Source organism: Equus quagga, chromosome 11 (assembly GCF_021613505.1).
Source record: "Equus quagga isolate Etosha38 chromosome 11, UCLA_HA_Equagga_1.0, whole genome shotgun sequence".
Lineage (NCBI taxonomy): Eukaryota > Metazoa > Chordata > Mammalia > Perissodactyla > Equidae > Equus > Equus quagga.
In genome coordinates this window covers 6,545,750-6,572,767 of record NC_060277.1, presented here as the reverse complement: position 1 = coordinate 6,572,767, position 27,018 = coordinate 6,545,750, and the positions used below count along the sequence as shown (strand labels likewise).

General features: G+C 40.9%; 1 protein-coding gene across 13 annotated transcripts in view; it reads right to left on the bottom strand.

Moving 5' to 3' along the window:
- EPB41L2 (erythrocyte membrane protein band 4.1 like 2) overlaps nucleotides 1-27,018 on the bottom strand; it is a 203,543-nt gene that overhangs the window by 90,291 nt on the left and 86,234 nt on the right. For all 13 annotated transcript variants that reach the window (XM_046677718.1, XM_046677728.1, XM_046677726.1 and 10 more), the window contains 2 exons: nucleotides 16,801-17,283; nucleotides 15,625-15,834 (listed from right to left, as the gene is read on the bottom strand). In XM_046677718.1, coding sequence (XP_046533674.1) covers nucleotides 15,625-15,834; nucleotides 16,801-17,271 — 681 coding nt within the window. In that variant the 5' untranslated portion in view covers nucleotides 17,272-17,283. The remainder of the gene's footprint in view (nucleotides 1-15,624; nucleotides 15,835-16,800; nucleotides 17,284-27,018) is intronic.

The window sequence follows — 27,018 nt, the reverse complement described above, 5'->3', positions numbered from 1 at the left end:
CCCAAGTAAAAATTTTTCATTCCTGGTGGATGACTGACAAACTAACATGAAACAACAGAGAAAGTGACAATGAGGTCTTTGACCCCCATGGGGGCGATGGGGGTAAGGTGAGTCTTTAAGACTTTGACTTCAAACACACATACACACAAATTAATTCAACTGTAGAAGGAGAAAAACTGTGATGCAGCAGAGAGAGACGTGGGGATTCCAAAGCAGGAAAGTTAGGAAGTGTTTGGGGGAGTGTGGCCCTGAGGCCTGCCTCCCAAAAAGCATGTCCCCTGACCCAAAGATGCCAAAATCCAGCCCTCTGACTCCCTCACAAACTGCCTTCATTTTTCACTGCCCTTGACTCCATGAGTGAAATTCTACCACTTATGATTCTTTAGAGTGAACAGGTTTCTGTCAAAATGTAAATCTCTCCTAGAAGGCCATCAGCCACACTGAAGTCACTCACATTCTGATCCTCTCATTACTTAGCTGAGAGATGCTACATTTGAGGAATCAGGAATTTCAATTCTAGATGGAGAAAAAGGAGGCAGGAAGCATAGAACATTTTGTGTATCGTAATACTACAAAAGAGTAATAGGACATGTTCATGGAGCTAGCAACAAGAAAGTCTCAGGGAAAAGCACTAAGAAATAGGAAAATAATATTAAAAAAACATTTTCGGGGCCAGCCCAGTGGCGCAGCGGTTAAGTTCACGTGCTCCACTCGGCAGCCCAGGGTTTGTGGGTTCACATCCCAGGTGTGGACCTGTGCACCACTTGTCAAGCCATGCTGTGGTGGTGTCCCACATATAAATTAAAGGAAGATGGGGATGGATATTAGCTCAGGGCCAATGTTCCTCAGCAAAAAGAGGAGGATTGGAGGCAGATGTTAGCTCAGAGCTAATCTTTCCCAAAAAGGGGGGGAATTTAAAATTTTTGGCCTGAATTAGGAAAGTGAGGTAGAAATTCTGTCTTTAGCGACCTACTCAAAGCACCCAGAACTCAGTTCAAAAACTTAATGTATAGATTTTTACAAATCAATCTGGAAATCTAATCCTCATTTGTGCATTGTTTCTGTAGGAAAACATACTTTCCAAATAAATCATTTGCTGACATATGACATGTACACACAACCTGTTCGGAGGCTGGAAACTTGCTGTAAAGCATCTCTCTGCAATGCGTATTCACATAGCCAGATGTTCCACTCAAAGCTCTCCTATATCATATCTACCCTAAAATGTAAAGTGACGCGACACAGACTTGAAATTCAGAATCTTTTCCAACGGAAATAACATTTTTCCATGGTGAATGGGTTTCAGGCCAGTCATCCCCCTTCCCAACTGCAACTCACACCCCGAGCCTGAGGTCAGCAACACAGTCCCCAAGGGGGCCCGCTGGGCAGTGCAGTGGTTAAGCTCACATGTTCTGCATCAGCGGCCCAGGGTTCACAGGTTGGATCCCGCGTGCAGACCTAACACCACTCGTCAAGCCACAGTGTGGTGGCATCTCACAGAAAATAGAGGAGGATGGGCACAGATGTTAGCTCAGTGACAATCTTCTTCAGGCAAAAAGAGGAAGACTGGCAACAGATGTTAGATGAGGACCAATTTTCCTCAGAAAACAAAAAACAATACAGTACCCAAATGTAAATACTAAACCATAATAAGGTTTCTAATAGAATTTGGAGATAGTCTAACATTGACCTCCTAAGTAAAATCATCACACGCGATAGATGAAATGATCTGACAAGAATGAATGTCTAAAATTCTAGGGAAAGCAGGGTGGGTGGCTGGGTGGGTGCACATATTCAAATCTACAGATTCAACCAGGCTTCTTGGTGGGGGAGGAGTGGGAATAACAGAAAGCGAGAATTCATCAATGTCACTAGGAAGAAAGGTACCTGGGCTGCAAGCACAATTACTGACTGCCTGGCGGATGCATTCACCTTCCTCAGGAGCTTTGGATCAAGCTACAGTGGGCTGAAGACACCACTCACCATGCTGATGTAAGAGCCCGTGCTCTGAACTGCATGCTTACAGAGATATCTTACGATGACCACCTGGCAGCATTCAATGACTTTATATTACGAAGGAAAGAATAATTTGACCAACCAACATAAACGCTCCATTCTTCCTGGCAGTTCTCTTCTCCTGTACATTCATTGCCAGGCATTCTCATGGCTACATTGATAGGACTGGTGAGCAAGGACAGCTGTCCTCTGCCTGACTGACTTGGGCACAGTGAACAAAGTTAATGTTGCCTCAGTGCCGATGACCAGACCCTGTAATTCCAGACAGAGTAGAATCCTGAAGCCCTCCCCACACCCCCCCAGGGCATCCTACTGGTCTCCATCAGCACTGTGAGCTTACCCTACAAACTTCAAATATTATCTCCACAAAATTATGAAAGACTTCGGCAAGAGAGGAGGAAAAAGAGGAATCAAGTTTCTCTTGACACATATTGTGAGATACATCCAGATTTTCAAAACATTAAAAAGGTGAAATGAAGCACATTTTTTATTTTATTTATGTATTTATTTATTTGAGGAAGATTAGCCCTGAGCTAACATCTGCCACCATGCCTCCTCTTTTTGCTGAGGAAGCCTGGCCCTGAGCTACACCTGTGCCCATCTTCCTCCATTTTATGTGGGACGCTGCCACAGCACGGCTTGACAAGCAGTGCATCGGTCCACACCTGGGATCCAAACCGGTGAACCCTGGGCCACCCAAGCTGAACGAATGAACTTAACCACTGCACCACTCGGCCAGCCCGTGAAGCACATTTTAAATTTGAGAACTAGCATGCCAATGCAGTGCTTCAGCTGTGACACCTCGCCCTCCCTCCCTCCCTGGATGCCTGTGAGGGTAAATAAGATAACATATACCAGAAACAGCCTACAAATCAAAAAGCTTTAAGGAAATGTTAGCAATCGACACTTCCCAAAATCTTCCCAGAATTACTGTTGGGAAATGAGGCTGAAATCTGACCCTGGACCCAGAAATGCAGGTGTCCCCCTTTGCCAGACGGGGTCTGAGCAAGGGTCAGAGGAGACTAATTATTCCTCGACAGTATTAGCAATGCTTGGTCCAGAAATGTTTGATAAACAAAGCCACAAACCTTATATAATAGATAATGACCCAAACCAAGTGGATAAGAACTGAATTATACCTGTTAATTGCGAAAAACAAAATAATATGTTTTAAGTAGAATAGCATTTCCATCCTTTCATCTCCTAGGACCCACCTCCACTCTGCCCAATTAAACACACATGCAAAAGAAAACAGATTATCCAGACACCTGTAGGAAATAATGAAGCAAGAAAATGAGAACTAATGAAAAGCATCTGCAAGAAAACAATGAACAAGGTCAAAAGAGATGCTACTGAAGCTACTGCAACCAATTAAAAAGTCTTTTTACAGCGAGATACCCAGAAAACCTCCTGGCAACTTTGAAATGTGCTATGTTGAGAGGGAGGGCCCACTTCACTTTATCGTAGTGATAGAACACGTTCACTGCTCACAGCTCCCTAAGTAGAAAGCGGTCTCCCAATTAAAGACAGGAGGTTGAACATACACATTTGGCTCTGCTCCCTAGTGAAGCTATTCTAAACTGATGTAGCGTGTGCATGCACATGAGCACACACACATATTCATCCTTTCCCCCTGACAAGGGAAAGGAGAGAATGGAATCAGTGCCAACAAAATTTTGGAAAGCAGACTGAAAAAGTCCTGATAGAGTCCATGCATTTTATGTTTTCTCTGCAACCTCGCCTATGGATGGGAGCCCACTTCTCCTTAATGTTTAGCGGAAGTGAAGAGATTAGTTCATTTGAATGCCAACGATACTCTGGCTTTGCAAGATGGAAGGAGTCCTAGTTAAAGCCAAGCCAAGGGAAGCCTGGGCCAAAAATGGCCAGAGTGGCCAAGCACAGCCTGGCCTGCTCCTGACAAAAGGTTCTGGTATATTTTATTACATTATCTTTGACACAGAAGGACGTAGGTGTTGAAACCTTTTCTTATAACCTCGAATTTCTGCTTGGATTTTACTATTTAACCACGATTAAATGAAAAATGTACCAGGCTAGGTGTTGCTGAGTTTTCCTAAATACATCGTTCTTTCAAGTCCAGGGGTTCCTTTCTCCTCAATGGAGATGTGCTTACCAACTCCAGCCCATCATAACCTGGCACTTCTGCACTTTATCTAAACCATAAACAGCACTTTACCAATTATATTCATATTCTTGTTTCATATGTCAGTTCCTCTCTAAAAGTAAAATGTACAAGCAACTCAAGAGGACAAATAATACCTCATACTTTTCATCTTCTCAGCAAAGGTAGGAACCAAAAAGACTCAGGGATAAAAATTATTTCTGAACTCAGAAGACACATTTAAATGAATACTATTTTGACACCAAATTTGTAAAATTTTGTGCAAATATGACTTCCTTAATTTTCCACTTTTCTTAAGAATTATATACCATCGCTAAAGGAGATCAGCAACCAGTCACTAAAAAAATTTTTAAGAAATGAAAATCCAAGTTCTTTTCGTCCAACTTTTTCTATTATTCACTTTGAACAGCAAGACTTGGCATAAATCTATGAAAACTATGATCTCTTTTAGAAGAGAGAGAAGTGACTACACTGTTAGATAAACAGAGGCTGGTATCAAACATCTAGCCAGATGAGCACACTAGATTACTTAAAAAAAAAAAAGTCTTTTTAAAAAGTTGCTAAGCACCGTTTCCATTAAACCTTATTTCAAAAACCCTAAGCAGCAAACTTCTGCAGGCTAGCACATTCTCTGTAAACTATTTGCCTAGAACAAATTTTGACATTTGATTCCTACAGGCTTTCTGTGCTATAGAATAGCTTAGTAGAGCATTCCTATTCAAGTCACTTTCAATTGCTACTGTCAGAAATATAAAAACAGATCAATGACCATAAGAAACAGATCATGAGAAGACTCAGATTAAGTTTCCTCTCCATATGAATAACTAGATGATGCACAAAATCAGACTCAACCCCAAAATAGGCTTAAACGGCACACCTGACAATGAAGCACACAGTTATGAGATGCAGCTCAGTTAATTCTATGGGTAGAACAGAGCTTTTATCTCAACATGCCTCTCCAGAACACGAGTTTAAAGAAAAGTTCAAAGTAATATTCTTAATCATAATTTTTCTAAGAGAGTTGATGTGTAACCATTTACCAGTACTTTAATCATTTAGCCACCCTGCATGAAGAAATTCTTTTCCTGAGTATTCCAGTGCTTTATATAGACCATATTTTATTATGTTTTATGCATTCAATCCCTTTAAGATCCAAATGTTAGCATATTACAGTACTGTGCTATAAATACAAATGATAAATTCTGTCCACATTTCTACTGGGCCACAGAGTATGCCTCCAGCTGTGGAAGGGATGGATGAAAAGAAAGGCTCCTGCTCCAGCTTTTGTGAAATAAACAACACTCACACCCGTGTCCCCCATTAAGCCTCTCCACACGTCTCCACAGGAACCTTGGGGATGGGGTGGGCGGGAGGCATAAGGAGATAGGGTCAGGAAGGAGAGCATCTGGCAAAATTTCCTAACAGTTAGGAAATTAAAACTACGTCAGTAAAATCTTCTTTAATTTACTCAGAAGAGAAGACAACAGTGGGGAAAGAGACTAGAAATAAAATAGTAATGGAAAGAGAGGGACTCTGAGCAGAATGAGTTTAACGAAAGATACTTTATGTTTTTTGGTGGATGAGAGAGAAATAAGATTCTCTCTCTTCATTTGATGAATGCTGACTAGAAGTTTAAAAATTTTAATACCTATATATTTTAGGGAGGGAGAAAAATGTGCCTGAACAGATTTTAAAGTACAAATTTTATTCTGAAAATGACCTTTCCCCATCATTTCTAATTTTACTCAACCTTCAAATAATTTTCATTCCAAAAGAGAAAAATAACCCAAAGATCTGCTGCCGCTCACTACCACCCTCTCACCACAGCAGAAACTTCTTCAGCGGTGAATGTCCACAGAGTCGGCTTGCCTGGCAGCACGTGTGACAAAGCGCCAGGAGGGGACGGATGCTGCCTTCAAAATTACGTCAAGATGGTTACTCATCAGTAGGGGTTACTCTCAAATGTCAAGTTTAATGCTTTCAAAATACCACTGAGGCAAGGGCAAAAAGGCAATCCCCAGATTCTGAAATCAAGAGTAGGGAGGACAGAGAGAATAAAGTATGTGGCAGAATTTCCTGGCTGCTGAGAAATCAAAACCATATCATTCTTTAGTTTGCTGGAGAGGAGAGGAGACATCAGAGACAGAGGCAGGGGATCAAGATTAATTATACTGTCCTCGCCAAGCCCGGCCTACACCCAGCCAGCAACGTGACCCGTGGCAGCTCTGTCTAACCAAAGAACTCAGGCTCTCGAGTCTGCGATCCCCTCCAGGCCATGCACTCCAAAAGGCCCAGCCCACATCCGAGCCTCTTCTGCAGCGCTCGCAAGCCTAGCAGTTTCATAGCCTTCTGCAGAAATTTAATAAATTGTTTTCATTTATTTGAGCCATGAAATGTTTCTACAAGAAGCTAGCCTGCTGCTTCTAAGCATTTAAAAAGCAAGGTGGGGTGGACAGAAGTAGTGTCCATGGGGGCAGGGAATGGGGAATGGGGTGTGGATTATATATACGTACATACACCCAAATCTATCTTTTCTAATTGGAGAGAATAGAGAGAAGAACTAGGACATAAATTAGCAAATGCAAACATTCAGCTTAGATAAGAAGAATAAAAATTTTATGCACACACAAGAAAAGAGAGAGAAATAACTCAATGATTCGTTTCCATGAGTAGTGCTCCAGGCAAATGCCTATGTTAGCGCCTACGGGAGAGAGAAGAAAGTTCTCCCCAAGGAACTAACAATCCAGGTCAAGAAACAAGAACAGCCTGAGAAAAATCAAACAAGACCAGAGTCCAGCCTGTGTTCAACACAAGAGATTCTTTCACATGGCAGTGCATGATTAATTGCCAAATTAGTGGTGCAAACAAGTTCAGAAGAAGAAAACCCTCTGAAAGCTGGATCTGAGTTGGACATTAAAGGGTGGGGAGGAATCAGGTGGATGGGAAATCAAAATGCAGAGAAGGTCTGATCACAAACTTGGAGGATGGACAGACAATCCAGGATGTGCCCGATTAGACCAATTTAGCTGCAGGGGAAGAGTCAGAAAGTCCTAGGAAAAGAGAGATAAAAAGACAGTCTAAGGTCACGTCAAGAGTCCTGAATGCCCAGCTAATGGGCAACCTGATGAAGCAGCTACGCTCTGCCCGTGAACCCCTCAGGTCCCCCGCGCTGGACCAAAGTACTCGACCACTCACCTGGCATGGCAGCCTTTTTCCACTTAGTGAATAAAATTAAGTTATTGGACAGAATTACCACCTTACATCTTTTTTTGAGCTAAAGGGATAGATGGACAAACAGGTAGCCAGGGACATTTCATCTGGACCTATGTCGTTAGAATCTTAAAATACACATAACATATGCCAATTAAATTGCTCCTGGTTCCCAAACCATATTTAAATCTAACACTATTTTATGGGAGTTTATAAAGTGCCACAACTTCCAGATCCTCCACAAGTGTGAGCACAGTTAAACTATTTCAGCTAGTAAAACTATGACGAGGCGGTCATGGAGGCCCAAAAGACCCACCGTGGAGGGTGAGAGCTGACCTCAATCAACCACCAAGTAAGTAAGTAACACTCACTGGAAAGCCATGATACCCAACTGGAGTTCTGAGACCAGTGCCCTACAAGGGAAAGGCAAGACGACCTTGACACACTCTACTTTCTGACAAACACTTTTCTAGCAGCACACTGACGAAGAGTGCAGCGCGCCTCCATTCTGATAGCTTTATCCATGGCAGTAAGAGAAAACGGCTCTGACATTCCGTGTGGGCAGAAACAATGCCCTCAATTCTCAGACAAAATCAACACTGGGAACAACTTTCAGATGCCAGAGGAAAATGTGAGCAACCTAGCTCAGAAGGCACATTCTCTTATGCTCCCAAAGTCCTGCAGGAACGTTCACACTTATTGTCAGACTTAAAAAAAAAATATACAGACTTACCGGCTGTAGTAAAACCAGCTCAATCCTAGAAATAGAGGAAGCAAATATTTTCATTCTTACTTTGCAATCTGAGAATGGAAGAAAAAAGAGGAAGCAACGTCCCCAACACATCCGAAGAGTCCAAAGACAAGTGAACAGTGATCTCCTGACTTTATATCCATGGCTTCAACTAAACCTTACGGTATTTCTCCTTAGAGGAAAGAGCCCCACGGTTTTAGCACACTGAGTGTGTAAATGACTTCAGCAACAAGACCACCAGAGTCCCATAGCTGAGTCTCCGGAGCAAGCATGCAGAACCCAGGAGAGCCCCCCCAAAATTCTTTACATTTAAATCCTGGTCACAAAGGAGGTTGTCACATACCATTAAATATCTCAGTAAGATAAAAATAGAAGTGTCAAAGAATAGAAATTATAAAGTTTCTGCATTAAAAAAATATAATAGTCCTCAACATTTTATTCAGAAAATATTTGGGATCTCAGTTTATTATCAATAGATGATATATTAATATAAAATGTAAATTGTAATTTTCACTAACTACAATGAAAAAATACTTCATACAAAGACTTGGAGCAAATGCACAAAGACAGACGAGGTCTTGGGTCAAAATTAACGCATGGTTTAGCAATGTGCCTATTGTTACATTAGCCAAAACTAACGTTAAAGTCGAGCGATTTCCATATTGTTTTTTTTACTTAACTATAATCATTCTCTAAAAATGCACTGTTATCCAATATTTATGTTCATAAATAGTGTGTATGTGAGGCATTTTTATCCACTTAATATTAACATATACTCTCCTTCCTCAAAAGAATGCAGACTTCAAAGATAATTAGTTTTTGAAAATGGTGCCGTTTTGGCTCCCTGGGCAGTCTTATTCATTTAATTCCTGAAGTTCAAGAAAGAATAGGCTCAGATGGCCCACAGGAGAAAGAATGTGGAAACCGGAAGCCCCAGAAAGCTTGGAGTGGGGGGAGGAAGAAGGGAGACAGATGGACATATGGAGAGTCATCTATTGATCTACCTACGTATTTCAAGGGAGTAGTCTGAGAAGCAGAGTTTATGTTAGGGCGCCAAACAAACAAAAATACCCACAAGAATTATGCTTCTTGATTTAAAAACAATTACTCAGCTAACACAGTAACATTTACATTGACTGATTTAAAAGGGGTGCTTCTGTTGACCAAAGGTACTGACAGGTAACACAAACAGGAAACTCCCTAACTTTCCCAATACTCTGATCACACTGATAAAACCATGTCTATAAAGACCGCTGATGTGCATCTCAACCAATGCAGTGAATAAAACGTGTCCCCTTAAGCTACTGCACCATATAGCAACCTACCATGTTCTAAAACCTAAACAGCATCCTTGATCTTGCTAGGTCTTGTACACCAATGACTTTACGAACAATTTCTCCCCAGCTCCTTTTTGCCCTGTGGATCAGTTTTGATCTTCTCATCCTGGCAGTTGAGGCCTTCTAGAACTTCATCCTATTCTCCCTACAAGTCGGGCCATTTCAACTCCTCAAGACTTCCTGCACGGGCCATGCTTCCCTCCAATATTGTAGGTGCCCTCAAGTGAAGACAACTAGGCCCTCTTCAGTGAGCATGCTACCATTTAGAGGTCTAATTGACAATGAGACCCATGTACATTAAGAAAAGAAACACACAGTAACTACAGGCATCTAAAAAGCCATGATAGACATATTGATAATCTTTAAAGACAATAAACAGACGGAAACAAATCTAATCTCCCAAACCAAATAAAGTAAAAGTATTTATTTTCCACATTGTATGCATCTTCCTTGAATGCTGCAAGTTCATTAATAGCTACAGCTTCTTACAACATACTTCCCCAAGTAGTCCTCAGACACCGACTTCCGGAACAGGGCTACAGAACCACAGATAGGCAGCATCAGCAAGTCAGCCAATCTGTCTAAGGTCAGTGGTGGAACTGGGACATGAGAGCATTCACACCACGTGACAGCTCTCCTCTGGGCTCTGCTGCTGAGGAGGAAGTAACAGCAGGTCTGATGGGAATCAGACCCAGACTCATGGTACTAAGAAAGCCACCAGAGAACCAAAATGGGAAGGAGAGCTGGATAAGAGAGAAATTAATCAAAATAAGGAACAGAATTTACAACATCTGCATTGTTCTAACAGCTATTGTGACACCGAGGAAGGCCTACAGTCAGATATCAAGTCACTGCCTAGAATTCCAGTGAACTGCTGGTACCCACAACCTGCTGTGGGTCACATCACTGAAGTCTACTCAAATTGCATTTTGCTTTGTATTGGAAAGAAAAAAAAGGTTTACTCAACATTTACATGCTTACCTGCTTATTTCAAATTGATCTCTTGTCCTCAAAAGTTCATTCTATTAACTGAAAAGACAATCTGTCTGTAAATTAATGCAGTCATAAAAATGCTCTTGCTTTCCCAATCAATTTAAGTCTTGGTGAATTAAAGGACTAAGCTGCTCCTTTTAACTTCAGATACTTTCTCAACTCTGCTTCGAGCAACATGATCCCTTGATTCCCCATGAGTAACAGAACCACAGAAGAGGGACTAGTCACACAGATAAGAAACTGCTTTATTCTGTACCATTCCAAAATGAGATCAGACATCTAATACGAGTGCCAAAAAGGTGGGGAAGGACGGGGGTGGGCATAGTGATTCATTCCAGACTTCATTAAGTCAAGTGGGTCTGTAAAACACTTAGAGATCACTTCTAAAAGAGTAACAGTAAAGGACAAAAAAGGAAAAAAATTCAAGTAAACAAAGAAAAATAAGGCAACCCAAAATCAGATGACGGAATACAGCCACATATATCAGCAATCATATGAAATAAATGGCCTAAATTCACCAGTTAAAAGACAAAATTCTCAAATGGGATTAAAAAACATGTCTCCTCAAAGATATAAGGACACAATGTTTAAAAGCAAGGAAATAGAAGATAGTCCAGACAAATCCTAACCAAAATAAAGCCAGTATAGTAATATTAATATCAAGTAAATAAATTTTAAGGTAGTATATGATGGTTAAGGGGGGGAATCCAAGAATACCTAATTGTGCATACATTGGCATCTAACAACCTAGACTCAAATTTTATAAAGCATAAATTTACAGAAATACAAAGAGAAGTTATCAACATTTACAGGAAGAGATTTCAACAATTGTTCTATTAGGTGATAAACTAAGCAGTTAATTAATAATAGACAACCCACATAATTAAGTCTGATCAAGAGGACAGATCTGGAAACCTGTGCCAAAAATATCAACATAACATGCTTTTCCAAACTCAAAAAGAACCATTACAAAAAGTGACTATATACTAGCCTGCAAAGTAAGTCTTAACGAATACAACAGAATCTCTTATTTAGACCACATTCTGACCACAATTTAACAGGAAACCTGAACAAAAGAAAAAGCTGTCTTCCCACAAGACACGCACATATATATTCAAAAAACACATACACACTTTGGACATTTAAAAGCACATTTATAAAAATCACTGGTCAAAAATGACCCATAATGGGAAGAGAAAATATTAAGAACTGCATGCAATGGAAAGCACTATGTTCAAAACTTGTGCACTCAACAAGAGGTACTTGAAGGAAAAGCTAGAGCCATGAAAGCATACATACATACATACATATATCTATATACACATATACCTCTATACACACATATACTTATATAGAGATATATCTCTATAACTATATATCTCTATGTATCTCCATATCTACATATATACACATATTTTAATATTCAACTCAGGCAACTGGAAAAAGAACAGAGTAATCCAAAGAAAAAATAAAGAGCAAAAAGGAACCAAATATTACAAAACAGAAAAGGAACAATAAATAAATCCAACTTGTTTCTTTGAAAAAAAAAAACTAAAATAACTCTATAGCAAGAATGCTCAAGGGAAAAAAAGGCAAATAACACTAGAAATGAAAAAGAGATCAAAATCAAATGCACAAGATGAGAACACTACACGAAACTTCATGCCAAGAGATTTGTCAAATTAGATGAAATGGACAGTTTCCACTAAAAATATGAATTACTAAATCTGGCTCAAGAAAAAATAGAAACAGACTGTAAGTATAAGTAAATTGAATCAATGATTAAAAAAATAAAATAAAAAACTCGTCTCCAACCCTACTCTTTCCACGAAAAGGCCACCAGGCCAAGCCAGTCTTGAAAGCAAGTTCTACCAGAACTCCAAAACTAGTTAATCCCTAATTTATCCAAACTTTCCAGAGAATATTAAGAGGGAGGCAACTTTACAAGGCTAGTATACAACTCAGATAACAAAATCTGACGAAGACAAGTCGACAGAAGAAAAGTAAAGGTAATACATGCAAAAATCCCAGATTAAAAAGTACAAAATGAATGCCAGAGAGGAATTCAAAGACAGCTTAACATTAGAAAACATTAATGTAAATGACAATATTAGTATATTGAAAAGCGTATGATTCTCTCAGTTGATACAGAAAATACATTTGATAAAATTCACCACCTATTCATGTCCTTCTCTGCCAACCATGAAACTTTACTGCTTTCAGTCTTATAACAGGGAAAAAAATACGCTTAATCTGAAACAGGATATTTATTTTTAAAAATCCTAGAGCAACCCTAGAAACCTAAATAAAACCTATAAAAAGATGCTCAGCCTCATGAGCTATAAATTGTAGTACCGTCTCCATGTTTTCCCTTACTTACCACCCTCTTCCTATAAGAAGATCGTACTTGCCCACCTACTGTCATCAGCTTTAACCACGTGACTTGCTTGGCATCGCAATGAGATATAAGTAAGAGTGACATACACAACTTGCAAGCAGAAGATTCGAGAGCATAGTGGGTTCTGCCACATTTTCTTTTCCCTCTACCATGAGACCAGCATATTCCAGGTAGAGGTTGCATCTCCAGTCTTGGCCCAAAAATAAGGAGACATGAAGCAGAGCCACAGGGAAGCCACAAAGGGCATTTAACATGAGCAAGGAATAAACCACTATTAGAAGTCCAGAAGATTGGGAGGTTTTTGGTTACTAGGCATAACCTAGTGAAAGTTGACAGAGATCAAATGAATGCAAATTAAAATATTAAGACAGTATTTCACACCCATATGATTGCTCAAAATTACTAATAAGAGGAAGTGCTGACAACAAGGTGAAAAGATTAAACTCAGTGGTTGTGGCTGGAATGTAAATTGGCACCATCACCTTGGAGTTCACTTTGGCAGTATCGGGGAGAACTGAGGAAGTAAAACTGCAACCTAGCAATTCCACTAGTTGTCTACCTTGAAGAAACTCTGGCACAAGTGAACAGGGAAATGCGTACAATCACATTCACCAGAGCACTGACTGTTATACTATACAAAGAAATCATGCTTCCATAGGGGAATGGATGAACTGGTTTAGTCATTCAAAAGAATACTATACAGCAGTGAAAATGAACAAGGTAGATTTTGACATCATAAAAAGATACATGCAGAGCAAGAGAGGAGAGATGGGAATGAGACTTCAGCAATGTCTTCAATGTTGCATTTCTTTTAAAAAAATGATGCAAGGGGCTGGTCCCGTGGCCGAGTGGTTAAGTTCACGCACTCCACTGCAGTCAGGCCCAGTGCTTTGTTGGTTCGAATCCTGGGCGCGGACATGGCACTGCTCATCAAACCACGCTGAGGCAGCGTCCCACATGCCACAACTAGAAGGACCCACAACAAAGTAGATACAACTGTGTACTGGAAGGCTTTTAGGGGAAAAAGGAAAAATTAAAAAAAAAAAAATCTTTAAAAAAAATGATGTAAAACACATGGCAAAATGGTAACATCTGATTAAAATTTTTATGGTGAATACACAATTGTCTCTTCTATTATTTTCTATATTTTTGTACTTTTTAAATATATCATGACTTTTTAAAAAAAGAGAACAAAAATATATTTAAACCATAAAGCCCATGGGTCAATCTTGAGGTTTGGTGGCAAAAAGAACTTCAGAGATGAAAGAGGCCTTCTAGAATATCTAAGTAGTCCTATATTCTACAGAGGAAGTCGGCTTCTGGGCCCAGAACGGTTGAGTAAATGACTCGAGTCACATAAGTTATCATCATGTTGGTTCTCAAAATCTACTCCTCCACTTCTAGGACAGGTAGGAAAACAAGGGACATGTGGTCAAATACAATGTCACTGAGTCAAGTTCCAAACACCATTCTACTGTTTTCCTTACTGTCCCCAACTCCATCCCCAAGACACACAGTAACAGTCCCCACCCCGAAAGCTTTAAGGATTTTTAATCCTCTTTTCCTACTCCTTTTCTTGAAATAACTAAAATATCAGAACGATTACAACTAAAACAAGTAAAATACAGTTCTGGATAATACAAAGATAGAGGCGAGGACCACACATCATTCCTCTTAGAAGCCATGCCTCGCATTATAATACACATTCAAATATATAACAAACTATTGTTCAACTAGATAGACATACGATGTCTATCTTACCAAGCTGAATACTTCCATTGTTGTTAAAGTATAACTTCTATTTTTAATAAGCAGGAATGCAAGGAATTAGGAAAAAATGGTTTTAATATTTAATAGATTAGAAGACCAAAGAAAAGACTGTTATTTAGAGACCATATTTTAAATGAGTAAGATAGGTCCCATGCGCAGCAGACAAACAGGGTAGATCAGTGGTCACATTCATGACCTCAGAGTCACGCTGAAGGGTTGGAATTCTGCCCAACCACTAACTAGCTGTGAAACTTTGGGCAAGTTACTTCATCTCTCCACGCCTTCCATTCCCCACCGTAACACGGGGATACCCACAACACGGCTGACCTCACACAGATTCTTCTAAGAATCACATGAGAGAATCCATTCAGAGCTCTTTACACAGTTCTTCCGGAAACGCTAGCCATCAGTATACGTCATATAAACTGAGCAATTTAACTATGAAAAGCAACAAACTCCTTTGATTGCCATAAAATTATAAGGTGCTAGATGCTTTAAGAAAAAAATTACATTGGCTTCAGTCAGCATTGGTGCTAATGAATTCTCGGCTTTGCAAATCACGAGTGTTTTTTAATTAAATGAAACTAAATAAATGAGCCAGATTTTAAATCATTATCTGTCTCAGGATAAAAACACTTGGGTTTAAACTGCTGCAATTTCATTACTCTGAAATGTCAGCCTCGTGCTGTCATTTCTCCTCAGGCAGAACACCTGACAGACGAGGTCACACTCGCTATGTAATGCCCATTCGGATCAGATTCCTGCCAATACACGTGACCAGTGCAGGCGGGCAGGGCATCTGTCTGCCCACCCCCGAGGGTCAGGAAGTACTGTTTGCCGTGAAACTGCTGATCCTTTCTATGTTTTCTTGTTTTTTAATGCAAAATTGACAAACTAGCTTATAGGAACACAAAAATACATTCTCTGTGCCAGGCCCCAAAGGGGGCAGTGGGGACTTGCCCTCTCCTTCCACACACAGGCCAGCTCGCGGCTCCGCTCCCCGCCTCACCTCCAGGTCACAGCTGTACTCGCTGCCATCGAGTAGGGTCACCTTACACGGCACAGTTTTGGTCTTCTTGGGGGCTTTCTGAGAGGCCTTCTCTGCTTTCAGCTCGTTGGTCTGCACTTCCTTTGTCTCCCTTCTGGCGGCTTCTTCTGATTTGTCGTCCTGCACTTCCTTCACCTTCTCTTCTCTCTCCTTACTCACTTCTTCAGCAGGCTGTTGACGAAAGACCTGAAGTTCACACTCAGGTAAAAGGAAGATGTCTGGGAAGAACTGTGATTGTTATAAACACTGCAAGCCTAAGATTTTAAAAGACTTCAACATTTCAAAAGGCTATTTCCCCACATCTTCCTTCTCCAAACCCACTGCCCATTTCTCATTTTGCCAGTTTGGTAATTTCAGCATTAAATGAGTAAAAGAAACTACATCCCAGAGACTATAATTTAAATATCATTTCAAATAATAAAATTCCCAATTCTAGGGTCCAGCCCGGTGACATGACGGCTAAGTTTGCACCTTCTGCTTCAGTAGCCCAGGGTTTGCCAGCTCAGATCACAGGCATGGACCTATACACCACTCATCCATACATGCTGTGGTGGCATCTCACACACAAAAGAGAGCAAGATTGGCACAGATGTTAGCTCAGTGACTATCTTCCTCAAGCAAAAGTAGGAAGATTGGCAACAGATATTCGCTCAGGGCCAATCTTCCTCAGAAAAAAAAAAAGAAAAGAATTCCAATTCTAATCTCATACCATGGCAAAACCCAGGCTTCGTTAGGCGACCAAATGCACACACATACAGATCTACTGCTTCCTACTCACTGAACACTGAAATAAGCCACATCAAAGAGAGAGAATAATGCATACTATTTAAAAGGAGAGGTGGCAGGATCATGAGAGTATGTGTTTAACCTTAAAAAGAATGCAGAGAAATTTTTTTATGGTTTGCATATATAGTGCGGTGTTTTTTTTTGCTTTGCTTTATTATTCTGGAACGTTTTAAATGGACTAACAGGAGAAGGCTGTGGTAGACCACGCCAAGACCCATATTCCAGATACAGTAAGCCAAAGAAGGATCTTAATACAAGAAGTCTGGGAATGATTCAAAACCAACAAATCCTTTTTATGACGTGGATATGCCATCGAGCTTTCAGGTCCAGAAGGTCACTTTGCAAACGTACCTGTGTCTCAGGGCCGCGCACGGCTGGTTTCTCTTCCTTGACGTCCACTTTCGTCTCCTGCTGTTTCCTCTGAGCTGCTACTTCTGCGCTGCCCTTGGCCTGCCTTTCTTCTTCGGGAAAAGGTTCCTCTTTATCTAAAATCTGTTCTTCCACAACAGCTTGGGTAGGCTCTTTTTTCTCTCCTCCATCTTTGGCCACGATTAAGTTATAGGACTTCTGTTTCTTAAGCCACGGGGGAAGGAACCGAGAAATGCCCCTGCTGTCGGACGGCTCCTTCTCCCTCTTCTGGCGGCGCGGGCTACTTTGGCTTTCAGCTGTAGGAGACGTCTGGGGACCTTTCTCCTCCTCTGCATCCGAGGGCTGAGGCTGCTGATTTTCTGCGGCTTCTTTAGGTTTCTCCTGGGCTGCATCTGCTCCTAACTGGTCAGGCTCCTTCTTCACTTCAGACGCAGAGCCCACTTCAGTAGTCATGGTCACAGCTTACTGTCAACAAAACAAAGTCACAAACTGTGATTTCACAGACTCTCCCCGTTTTAGCCTGGAGGCAAGGACCAGGGTAAGCTGGGTGGGAAGGGGACTGGCGGAGAGAAGATGGGGAGAAAACACGCAGAGAAAGAGCGTTCACAAGCACAAGAGAAAGGGGGATTCCTACTTTAACTCCTGGAATACTCTATCAGAATCCAAGAGCCAAAACTGGCATCACAGTGGAATTAACTCCGATTCCGTAGAGACAGGATGTAGAAAGAGTGATTACTTTTATTTGGTTTCATCTAACTATAGACTATAATGCACCAAAAAGATCTAATATTCTTCAGGAAAATGACTTTTCTCTATACCTTATATCCCTTATCCTATAATACAAAAATGTTACTGATAATGTTAGACAGTAGTGAGACATACTTCACCACAATTTCACACATTAAAATCAAAATCTACAAAAATGTTAAGTATCATAAAAATGAATTTTAAATGCTGGGTGCTTAATAGCAAGAAAATTAAATCTGGAACAAAAATGCATTCATTTTTGTTTTTATATTAAATCCCGTAATCCACCATCACTATTCCAAGGCAAAAGTTAAGACTTCTGGGAAAGGTACTAAAACTATAATCAAAACTCGAAACCTCCATGCCACCCAAACTCACAAAGAGTTTTCTACAATGTGTATGTGATTATAAGAAAAGCATCCAGGGGCCTCGAAGCTGAACCAAACGAAAACACTACAGGGGTGGAAAAATAAGCATCTAATAATTGATCCTATCAAAACTAATGAAAACAAAATTGAAATGAAATCTCAAAGTAACTGTTGTCTAAATTTTACTCAAGCAAGTACAGCAGCACCACTGAAGTGAAAACAAGGGGCAGGGTCAGCAGAGAGCCACCCTGCCCTGTCTTGCCGAGGATGAACGTACTTGCGGGCCTGGCACCCTGGCCAAGGGGAGACTGCCCAGCTACCTTCAAAAGTGGCATAAGTTCAAAAATAAAATACACTTGGTTTCCTTTCTTTAGAGCTTTATTGAGATATAATTCACATCAGATTCACCCTTTTAAACTGTAGAGTTAATGGTTTTTTAGTATATTCATAAGGTTGTGCAGCCATCACCACTATCTAATTCTAGAACATTTGCGTCATCCCAGAAACAAACTCTGTACCACTAAGAGTTGCTCTCCATTCTCCTATCCTCCTAGCTCCTGGCAGTCGCTTATCTACTTTCAGTCTGTAGGGACTTGCCTATTCCGGACATCTCAAATAAACAGAATCGTAAAAGTGGCATTTTCACTTAGCATAATGTTTTCAAAGTTCATCCGTATTGTAGTATGTATCAGTACTATACTTGTTTCTTAAAATAATATTCACCATCTTTTGCAAATCACATATCTGATGACTCTGGTATCCAGAATGTATAAAGAACTCTTACAACTCAACAATAAAGATAAAATTTTTTTGGTGGGCAAAGAATTTGAGTAGACATTTCTCCAAAGAAGATACATATATGCCCAGTGAGCACTTGAAACTATGCTAACATCATTAGTCACTAGAGAAATGCAAATCAAAACCACTATGAGATACCACTTCACATCCACTAGCATGTGGCTATCATCAAAGAGAGACAGAGTAAAAAAAGCATTGGTGAGGATGTGGAAAATTGGCAACTCTCAACATTGTTGGTGAGAACACAAAATGGCACAGCCACTTTGGAAAATAGTTTGGCAGTTCCTCAAAAAGTTAAACATAAATTACCATAATATAACTCAGCAATTCCACTCCTAGGTAAAACCCCAAGAGTAATGAAAACTTATGTTCACCCAGAGACTTGTAAATGAATGTTTATAACAGCATTATTCATAATAGGCAAAAAACAGAAACGACCCAGATGCCCACCAACTGATGAATGGATAAACAAAATGTGATACGTCCATACAATAGAATATTAAGTCACGAAAAGGAATGAAGTACTGACATATGCTGCCGCGTAAGAACCTTGAAAACACAACGCTAAGTCAAAGAAGTCAGTCACAAAAGGCCAGAGGCTATGTGATTTCATTTACACGAAACTTCCGGAATAGGCAAATCCACAGACAGGAAGCAGATTAGTGGTTGCAAAGGGGTGGAAGGAGGGGAGGGAGCAACTGCTAATGGGTACAGGGTTTCTTTTTGGGGTGATGAAAGTGTTCTGGAATTAGACCATGGTGATGGTAGCACAACCTTGTGAATATACTCAAAACCACTGAATTGCAAACTTAATAATAAAAAAATAATAAATCTCAATAATAAAAAATAATTTTACAATTGCTGTACACTTCTAATAAGCAAGCATAATAAACATTGACTCAGCCAGCCAGCCTATATTTAATGGGCCCGTACAACGTGCCCAGTCCTGGGCACATGAATAAAGACTGCCTTCAAGGAGCTGAGGGAGGCACAGATAAATCAAGAGCATTTTGCTTACAAAGCAGAGGACAGACATTTAACCCAGAATAAGAGAAGAGGGTCATGAGGCACGCCTTTCTGCAGAAGTTGGCATTTGAGTTGCTTTAAAATGATGAGTATTCATTATTCAGGCAAGGGAGTCAGGATGAGACGCATGTGCCAGGCATGGGGCAGTGTGTGGAAACATAAGAATATTCCTCCTGTAGGAAACCACAAGTACTGAACGATAACACACTGTAGAAGTGAAGCGGGGGCGTGTGAGTGGGGACAGGAGGAAAAGAGGAAGGTGAATTGATAATGATGAAGTAGGAGAAGGCAGAAGCCAGAACATAAAAGGTCCTGTGTGCCATGCTAAGAAAGGTCTGGAGGTTGATTTAAAGGCAATGAGAAGGCATCCAAGCACTGCAGGTAGACGGGTAATGTAATCAGACTCACATTTCAGATGGCCCAACCTGGCTGCAAAGTACAGGATGAGAGAAAAGATGGAAATAAAGAGACATCCAGGAGGCTGCTGCAATAACCCAGGCATGAGAACATGATGGTCTATACACAGCAGAAGCCACGAGGTGGACGATAAGATGTGCATCTAATACTAAGAGGAAGACTGGCCATGGCGTCGTGTCTACACTGAATACAGCAAGTCAAAGAAAGGAAAGACTCAAGGAAAAGTCCCAAGTCATGGGAGAATGGATGGGATGATGGTAAAGCCACCCACTGAAATGGGGAACAGGAGGAAAAGAAGGTTTGGCGAAGACAAACTTGATTTTGAATTCACTGAAGTTGAGAAGTTTGTGGAGGTGTCTAGTTGGCCACTTGCCACACATGTGTTGCACGGAGGCTGGACATGCACCAGAGATGAAGATTTGGGAGTTGTCATCTTACGGATGATAGCTAAAAGCACAGGAGATGCTGACATCACCTAGAGAAAGAGTGCCGTCTGAGAGTAGAGGGTCCTGAAAAGAACCCTTCTCACCACCAACATGTAAGGGTCAGGAGGAGGGAAAGGTATGAGGACGGGAAGCGTACATCGAGGGACAGGGAGATTGGGGAAGAGGAACGTCCTTGAGGGCAATGCCACAAAAGGGGCTAGTTAGGTAATTATAAGATTTACTGGTCCAATCTTACTGCTCATTCTTAGGCATTTAAAGTTATGTCTTCCAGTAAGACCCTTACAGAAGTACTTGAACTGGCTCCATACTGCACAGAAAATCTGTTTTTCTTCTTTAAGGTACCATTTTCCACGTACCACTTAAGTGGAGAATATTATTTATATTAATCATGAAATGACCAAAGTTGACTTTTAGCATACACTCTCTCATTACATTTTGAGAGCTCAATCAATGGCCTGGTAAAAATTAAAACAAAAATGCCTCACACTTGTCTGAGCTAACCAAGATAACCGGCAGCTCTCTGATTACTTTGGCTGTGAGAAATATCTAGAGACCAATTAACTAAAGCTGACTTTTTGTCAAAATATTTTAGAAGCAATGAAATATAAAACTAGAGTTTCCACTATTGTGTTAAAGTATTAATATTTGTATTTTAATCATAAGAGCTGTCACTCAGTGCTTACTGTGTCAGATATCGTGCACATCATTTCTGCTCCTCAAAACATCCTACAGGGTAGATATTACCCCATTTTGCACACCTGTTCTCACCTGTATTTCATAAGCAGTCACAACTCCACTGTGTATGAATGATCGAATCAACCAGAGCCATTGGCTTGGTCCTCAAAGAAGATACATGCTAGCTTGTAAAAAGGACTACAGAACAACATGAATCAATTCTGTGATTTAGTGTAATTAGCCAGCCCCTCCCCCAAATACGAAATTTACAGATGAGGCCTCATCACATAGAAAATCATATTTGAAAGTTATTACTTGGTCATGTGATCACCACTGAGCTTTGGACAGAAACTAAAGACCAGGTGCTAATGCAGAGATAAATCTTACCAGGGAGCCTCACAAAGTGGTCAATCACTACCGTACCCACAACACATGGAAGTTTTAAGAACCCCAGAGCTGATCAGTGTTGCCCATGGAATTAACCAATGGAAATGGCTAATTGGATTATAAATACTAAACAATAAGGGTGGATATAAGTAAATAAGTACATTCTTAAAATAGTTTCAAGAGATCAACAAAGCTCAAACATAAACACTACCTTCTTTGTTGATAAAATGGTTTCCTGAACAAATTACCACCATCAAGAAAACACGATTATAGCACATTCATTCACCATAATTATCATGCCTGTAACTCTCAGTTTCAAATGTGGATAAGCCTCTAAATTCCACGGCCTACTGAAACGGAAACTCCTGCGGTGGAGCGCCAGCCCTCCCACTAATATGAAGGCCCCATGAGGGCTGTCATCTTTCTTTGCTTCACTGCTATGTTCCCAGCACCTAAGAGGCACAGATAAATATTTACTGAATGAGTGTTGTGAAATCATCTAGTCTAATAGGCTCAATTTTATCTTATCAACAAGGAAACTGAGGGTCAGAAAGAATAGGGGTTTTGCCTGAGATCACAAAGCTAGATAGGTGAGGCCAAAACCAGAACTACTGCTTCCCAAACTCTAGCACTGCTCATTCCACTAAGCTTTAATTACAAATACCTAAAATACATCACTAGGCCAGTCATACAGTATACTAAGTAAAGTCTGTTCTACTTCTCAGCAACCAACAAGAACCTTGCTGTCAACAGCCGGCACGCGGGACAAGCACGTGGTTTTGACACAATTACTGTGTTGGCATGCTCCATTTGGGGTGATAAAAGTGTTCATTATTGTAACAGCTTCATGAGAAAAAAAACATGCATCATTGAACACGCAACCAAGCAGAACACCATCATCAAGAGAGGATCAGTGCTGGCTAGGGAAGGAATCGTGTGATGCGAAAACATTCTTTTTTCTTACGTTTAAAAAATGAGAACTCCCAGGTGCTGGCTGTCTCCATCACCAGCCTGAATCACCTACTGTGTACCGTTACGCTGCCGAAAACACTGGCCCACCCTCTAGTTCTATAGCAGGCAAGCAAGCAGGCTCCGCACATTCAGGCAAAAGGGCTTCCTGCGAATTATCGGGTCCAGATGCTCCCTAAAACCTTGAGAGAACCCGGGGTACTCAAGAGCCCTCACTGTTAACAACATCCCCGTGCAGGGAACAGGGTGCTACCACCAGCCGAGCGGCTCCCATCCTCCACTGAGATCCCCAGCAACAGGAGGTCTCTGACTTCTCCCAACAGAGCTCAATCCGTCAGTGAGGGCACTCAAGACGGGAAAGTACGCATTTCTGACTTTCAAAATAATGGTAAGGGGATGGAGAGAGGCTTTCCTTTGAACTTTGAGAAAGATAGAAACAAAACTGTGCAACAAAAAACAAACAAATAGCATTGGCAATGTGTGCACAGCTCCAATTTGGTCATTTTCTAGGTCAAAATTTGTTTTCATCCGCTGTTGTGACTGGGCAGAGGATATGCAGAGCAGCTTTCTGATATCCACAATCACTTGCTTACGCTCCTCTCCCCAAACAGCCTGTAGCCCAAGAGAAGGTCTTTTAATACCCACTACCTTCCCTCAAAGCACCGAATGTGAGAAAAACACAACCACAACCCCAAGACAGTAATGACTCAGCAGCACCGAACTCTATTTAGGAAATAATAAGAGCGATGGCTCTCAGATACACCCAGCAGGTAAACGGAGGGGAGAAGGGAAAAGAACGAGGAGAAGGAAAGAGGAAAAAAATCTCTGGGGAGGGAGAAGGAATAACAAAAACAGACTTAGACAGACTGCAAGTAACTTCTCTCCCTTGTACGTTTATTTTTCTTAAGTGTCAGAAGGTCTAAAAAATACTATAGCCCTTATTCAAATAAGTACAACTACATTCCAAAGGGACTCTTTGTTAGTTTAAATTATCTATATGGTGAGGATAAGCAAGAGTTATTTTTTAAATTCCAATGCTACCCATCCTCATTACCTTAATAACACACTGTATCATTTGTTTTTGGATTGTTATGTATTTTTTTTAAAGGGATAAAGGACCTATGAGAGAGAGAACTATTTCTATAAAGATAGAGGCTAGCATCTGGTTTAAATTAAACCCACATACACAAAAGATATGAACTGTGGCCCTTTGCTAGTTCAAGTCTAGGCAGCATCAGGTTACATTCAAAGCATGTATTTCCTCCACCTTTTCTCCTTTTTACCAGAACCTAAATTTGTTCAGCTTTTCTCTGTTCCACATGCACACCAGTGGAGGCTGGCCTGCCACGAGGCCGTGGTCTACTGGCTTAGGACAATCATGGTAGTCCCCCTCCCTTTGCCCTGCAGTTTGTCGTCAGGCTTCTGGGAAAAGATTCTTCCCTCTAAAAACAGCCCCAAGATGAGAAGGACCCTCCACCTCAGAGCACTGTGCGCATGACTCCGAGAAATGCTGCTGCCATCTGGACCATGCACTCGGAGAAAGCCGGAGGATAAACTGCTGCCATCTGGACCATGCACTCGAGGAGAAAGCCGGAGGATAAACTGACACAGTAGAGAGCACTGGCAAGAAAGGACCAGAGCTCCCACCGAGGGTGCAACGCATGGCAGGTCCCACACTTGAGCTTCCTGTTGGTTGAGGTAACATGCCCCACTTTGGTTCAACTGATTGAGCAGGGGTTTCGGCCACTCGCAGCCACTATCAGCCTCTGCATAGTGAGGCAAGCACTAGAAAATAAGCCCTAAGAAACTGGGAGCACATACCCAACTCTCTCAGGTAATTATTACTCCCCACTGGGTCTCATGGCCCTCATACCTAACAACCATGATTACCAAAATGGTCCACTTTTTCAGATGCCCAATTTTTAAAAACCTAGCAGCTGAGTTAATATTAGTGACATAAACCATTAATTCTTTATTCTAATCCCTCTAAAGGAAACAAACAACACATCAGAATTCATCAAATTCCCTTTTTTTGGTAGGATTCCCTTTCAACATATTGAGGGGGGCAGGTATATGAAAATCAAGGTATAACTTCAATAATGTCCAACTCCAATAACACATAAGAGAACTGCCAACAATCTAAGATGTTAAAGCAAGTCCCTGCTGCCGTCATTAAGAATTATGTCAAGAAAGACAGCTGTGCCAGGCAAAGTCCTCTCCACAAGCACCCAGGGTCATGCCAGAAACAGACATCCTCTCCTGGAGTGAGAGCTCAGAAATCGCAAAGGATCCCAACACTGGACATCATGATTCTCATAACCAAAATGTACATAAACCTTGTCATATTGGGCATGGGACCCTACATTTTGTAATGGCCAGAGCTGCAGCTACACTCTTTCTATGCGAAGCAAACTAGTCTTAGGACAAAATAACATGGTGGTTGGAGATCAAGTTGGGAACTAAACAGACCAGGATCAGCATTCCAGCTCTGTCTGCCACTAGCCATGTCACCACGGACAAGCCAGTTAGCCCTGCTGAGTTTCACTTTCCTCGTAAGCAAACCAGGGAGACAACACCCACTAGGCAGCTCTAAGGATTCAATCAGATGCTATACATAAAGTGCTTGGCACACTATAAATTCATAGTAAATAGTGGGCCACTGTCATCAAATAGGCATTCTGGGAAAAAACGGACTATGTCCATTTGTTTACTAAAATAACAGTAACAGTAAGAACAGAAATAATTAACAATATCAGCTATTTGTTGAACACTGTTCTAGAGACTTTGCACATAGCAATTTCCTCAGTCTTCACAACCCTTTGAGGTAGGAACTAAAATTATCCCTACGTTCAAGATGGAGGCGGTAAAAAGAGGATAAATCACCCGCACAAAGCCACACAACCAGTCATGGAAGAGCCAGGATTCGAACCCAGGCTGCCGAGCTCCAGAGCTTATGCAATACGGACACCCAAATCAAACCACCTCACTACTATAATCAGCACCGAGCATAATGCCTTAGAGCTCATTACTTGATGAAAAAATAAAAATCAATAAACTCAGGCCCCGACAAGTTTCACCGACCTTTGGGATGTGGGTGCTGTCAGGATCCTAACCCCTCTCTTCAAAACCAATGTTTGTTCAGTGCTTTCACAGCATATCATATGCACCAGACACCAGAGACAGAGAGGAAAGAAACCTGCTCTCAGTCTAGTGGGGGACAGAAGGAGTAAGATTAGTATTAACATATATTCAAACAATGTGTCACTAATTCAGGAATTTTGGTAATTTTAATTCAGAAATGACTACTAGTTTGAAAAGCTGACACAGTTTTTTAAAAAACTGCCATTGTAATCTCTTCAGGAAGTGACACAATGGTCTTTCATGGGACACGCTGGTTAAACCCTCATCAAACACAAACAGCCATCGTGCTTTTTAAAGAATACTTAATTCTCATTCTCAACTGTACTTGCTAGAGACATATTTGCTCTCTAGCTGAAGTCAAGTTACTTGAATAGAAAGCCAAATAAAAAATAGGCCTGGTTATAAATTTACTCAACATCAAAAATTCAAAACAAATTTCATTTTTAAACTGGCTAGGCTCACCAACACCCCATAGAAAAAACAGTGGCTAAAGGATGACCATAGAGTTAAGAGAAAAACAAATACGAGGGGCACAAACCTATGAACAGATGCTCACCACACTCATGGTGAAAGAAATGAAGCTAAAAATGCAGAATGGGAAATTCAACAGCTTAATCAGAGGCATTCTCATGTAATTATGAGAGGAAGAATAGATTGGTACAGACCCAGTGGAAGTCAATTTGCCAACAGCTATCAAAATTCCAGATGTGTCCACACTGTGAACCAGGAATCCTGCTGTGGGGATGCAGCCTACAGATATATCTGCACACATGTAAAATAATATGTACAGATGATTCTCTATAACACTGTAATAGTGAAAGATCAATGCCATCAACAGAGGACACTACACTACATTCACACAAGAGAATACTATGCAGCTATACAGAAAACAAGAGGAAGGTTTCCATCCCAGTTATAGAAATGTCTCCAAGCTACAGTTAAGTACAAAAGGCAAGATTCAGATAGCACATATGATATGCTACCTTACGGGTTGAAAGTAAAGTGTGTGGGATACGTCAATATGTGAACATAGAGGCACATAAATATGGCCACATCACGATGCTTCAGTCAACAACGGACCGCATATATGACAGTGGTCCCATAAGAGTAGTACCAAAGAGCCTAGGTGTGCAGTAGGCTCTCCCAGCTAGGTCTGTGTAAAGTACACCCTACACTGTTCACGCAATAATGAAATCACCTAATGACACATTTCTCATAACGTGTCC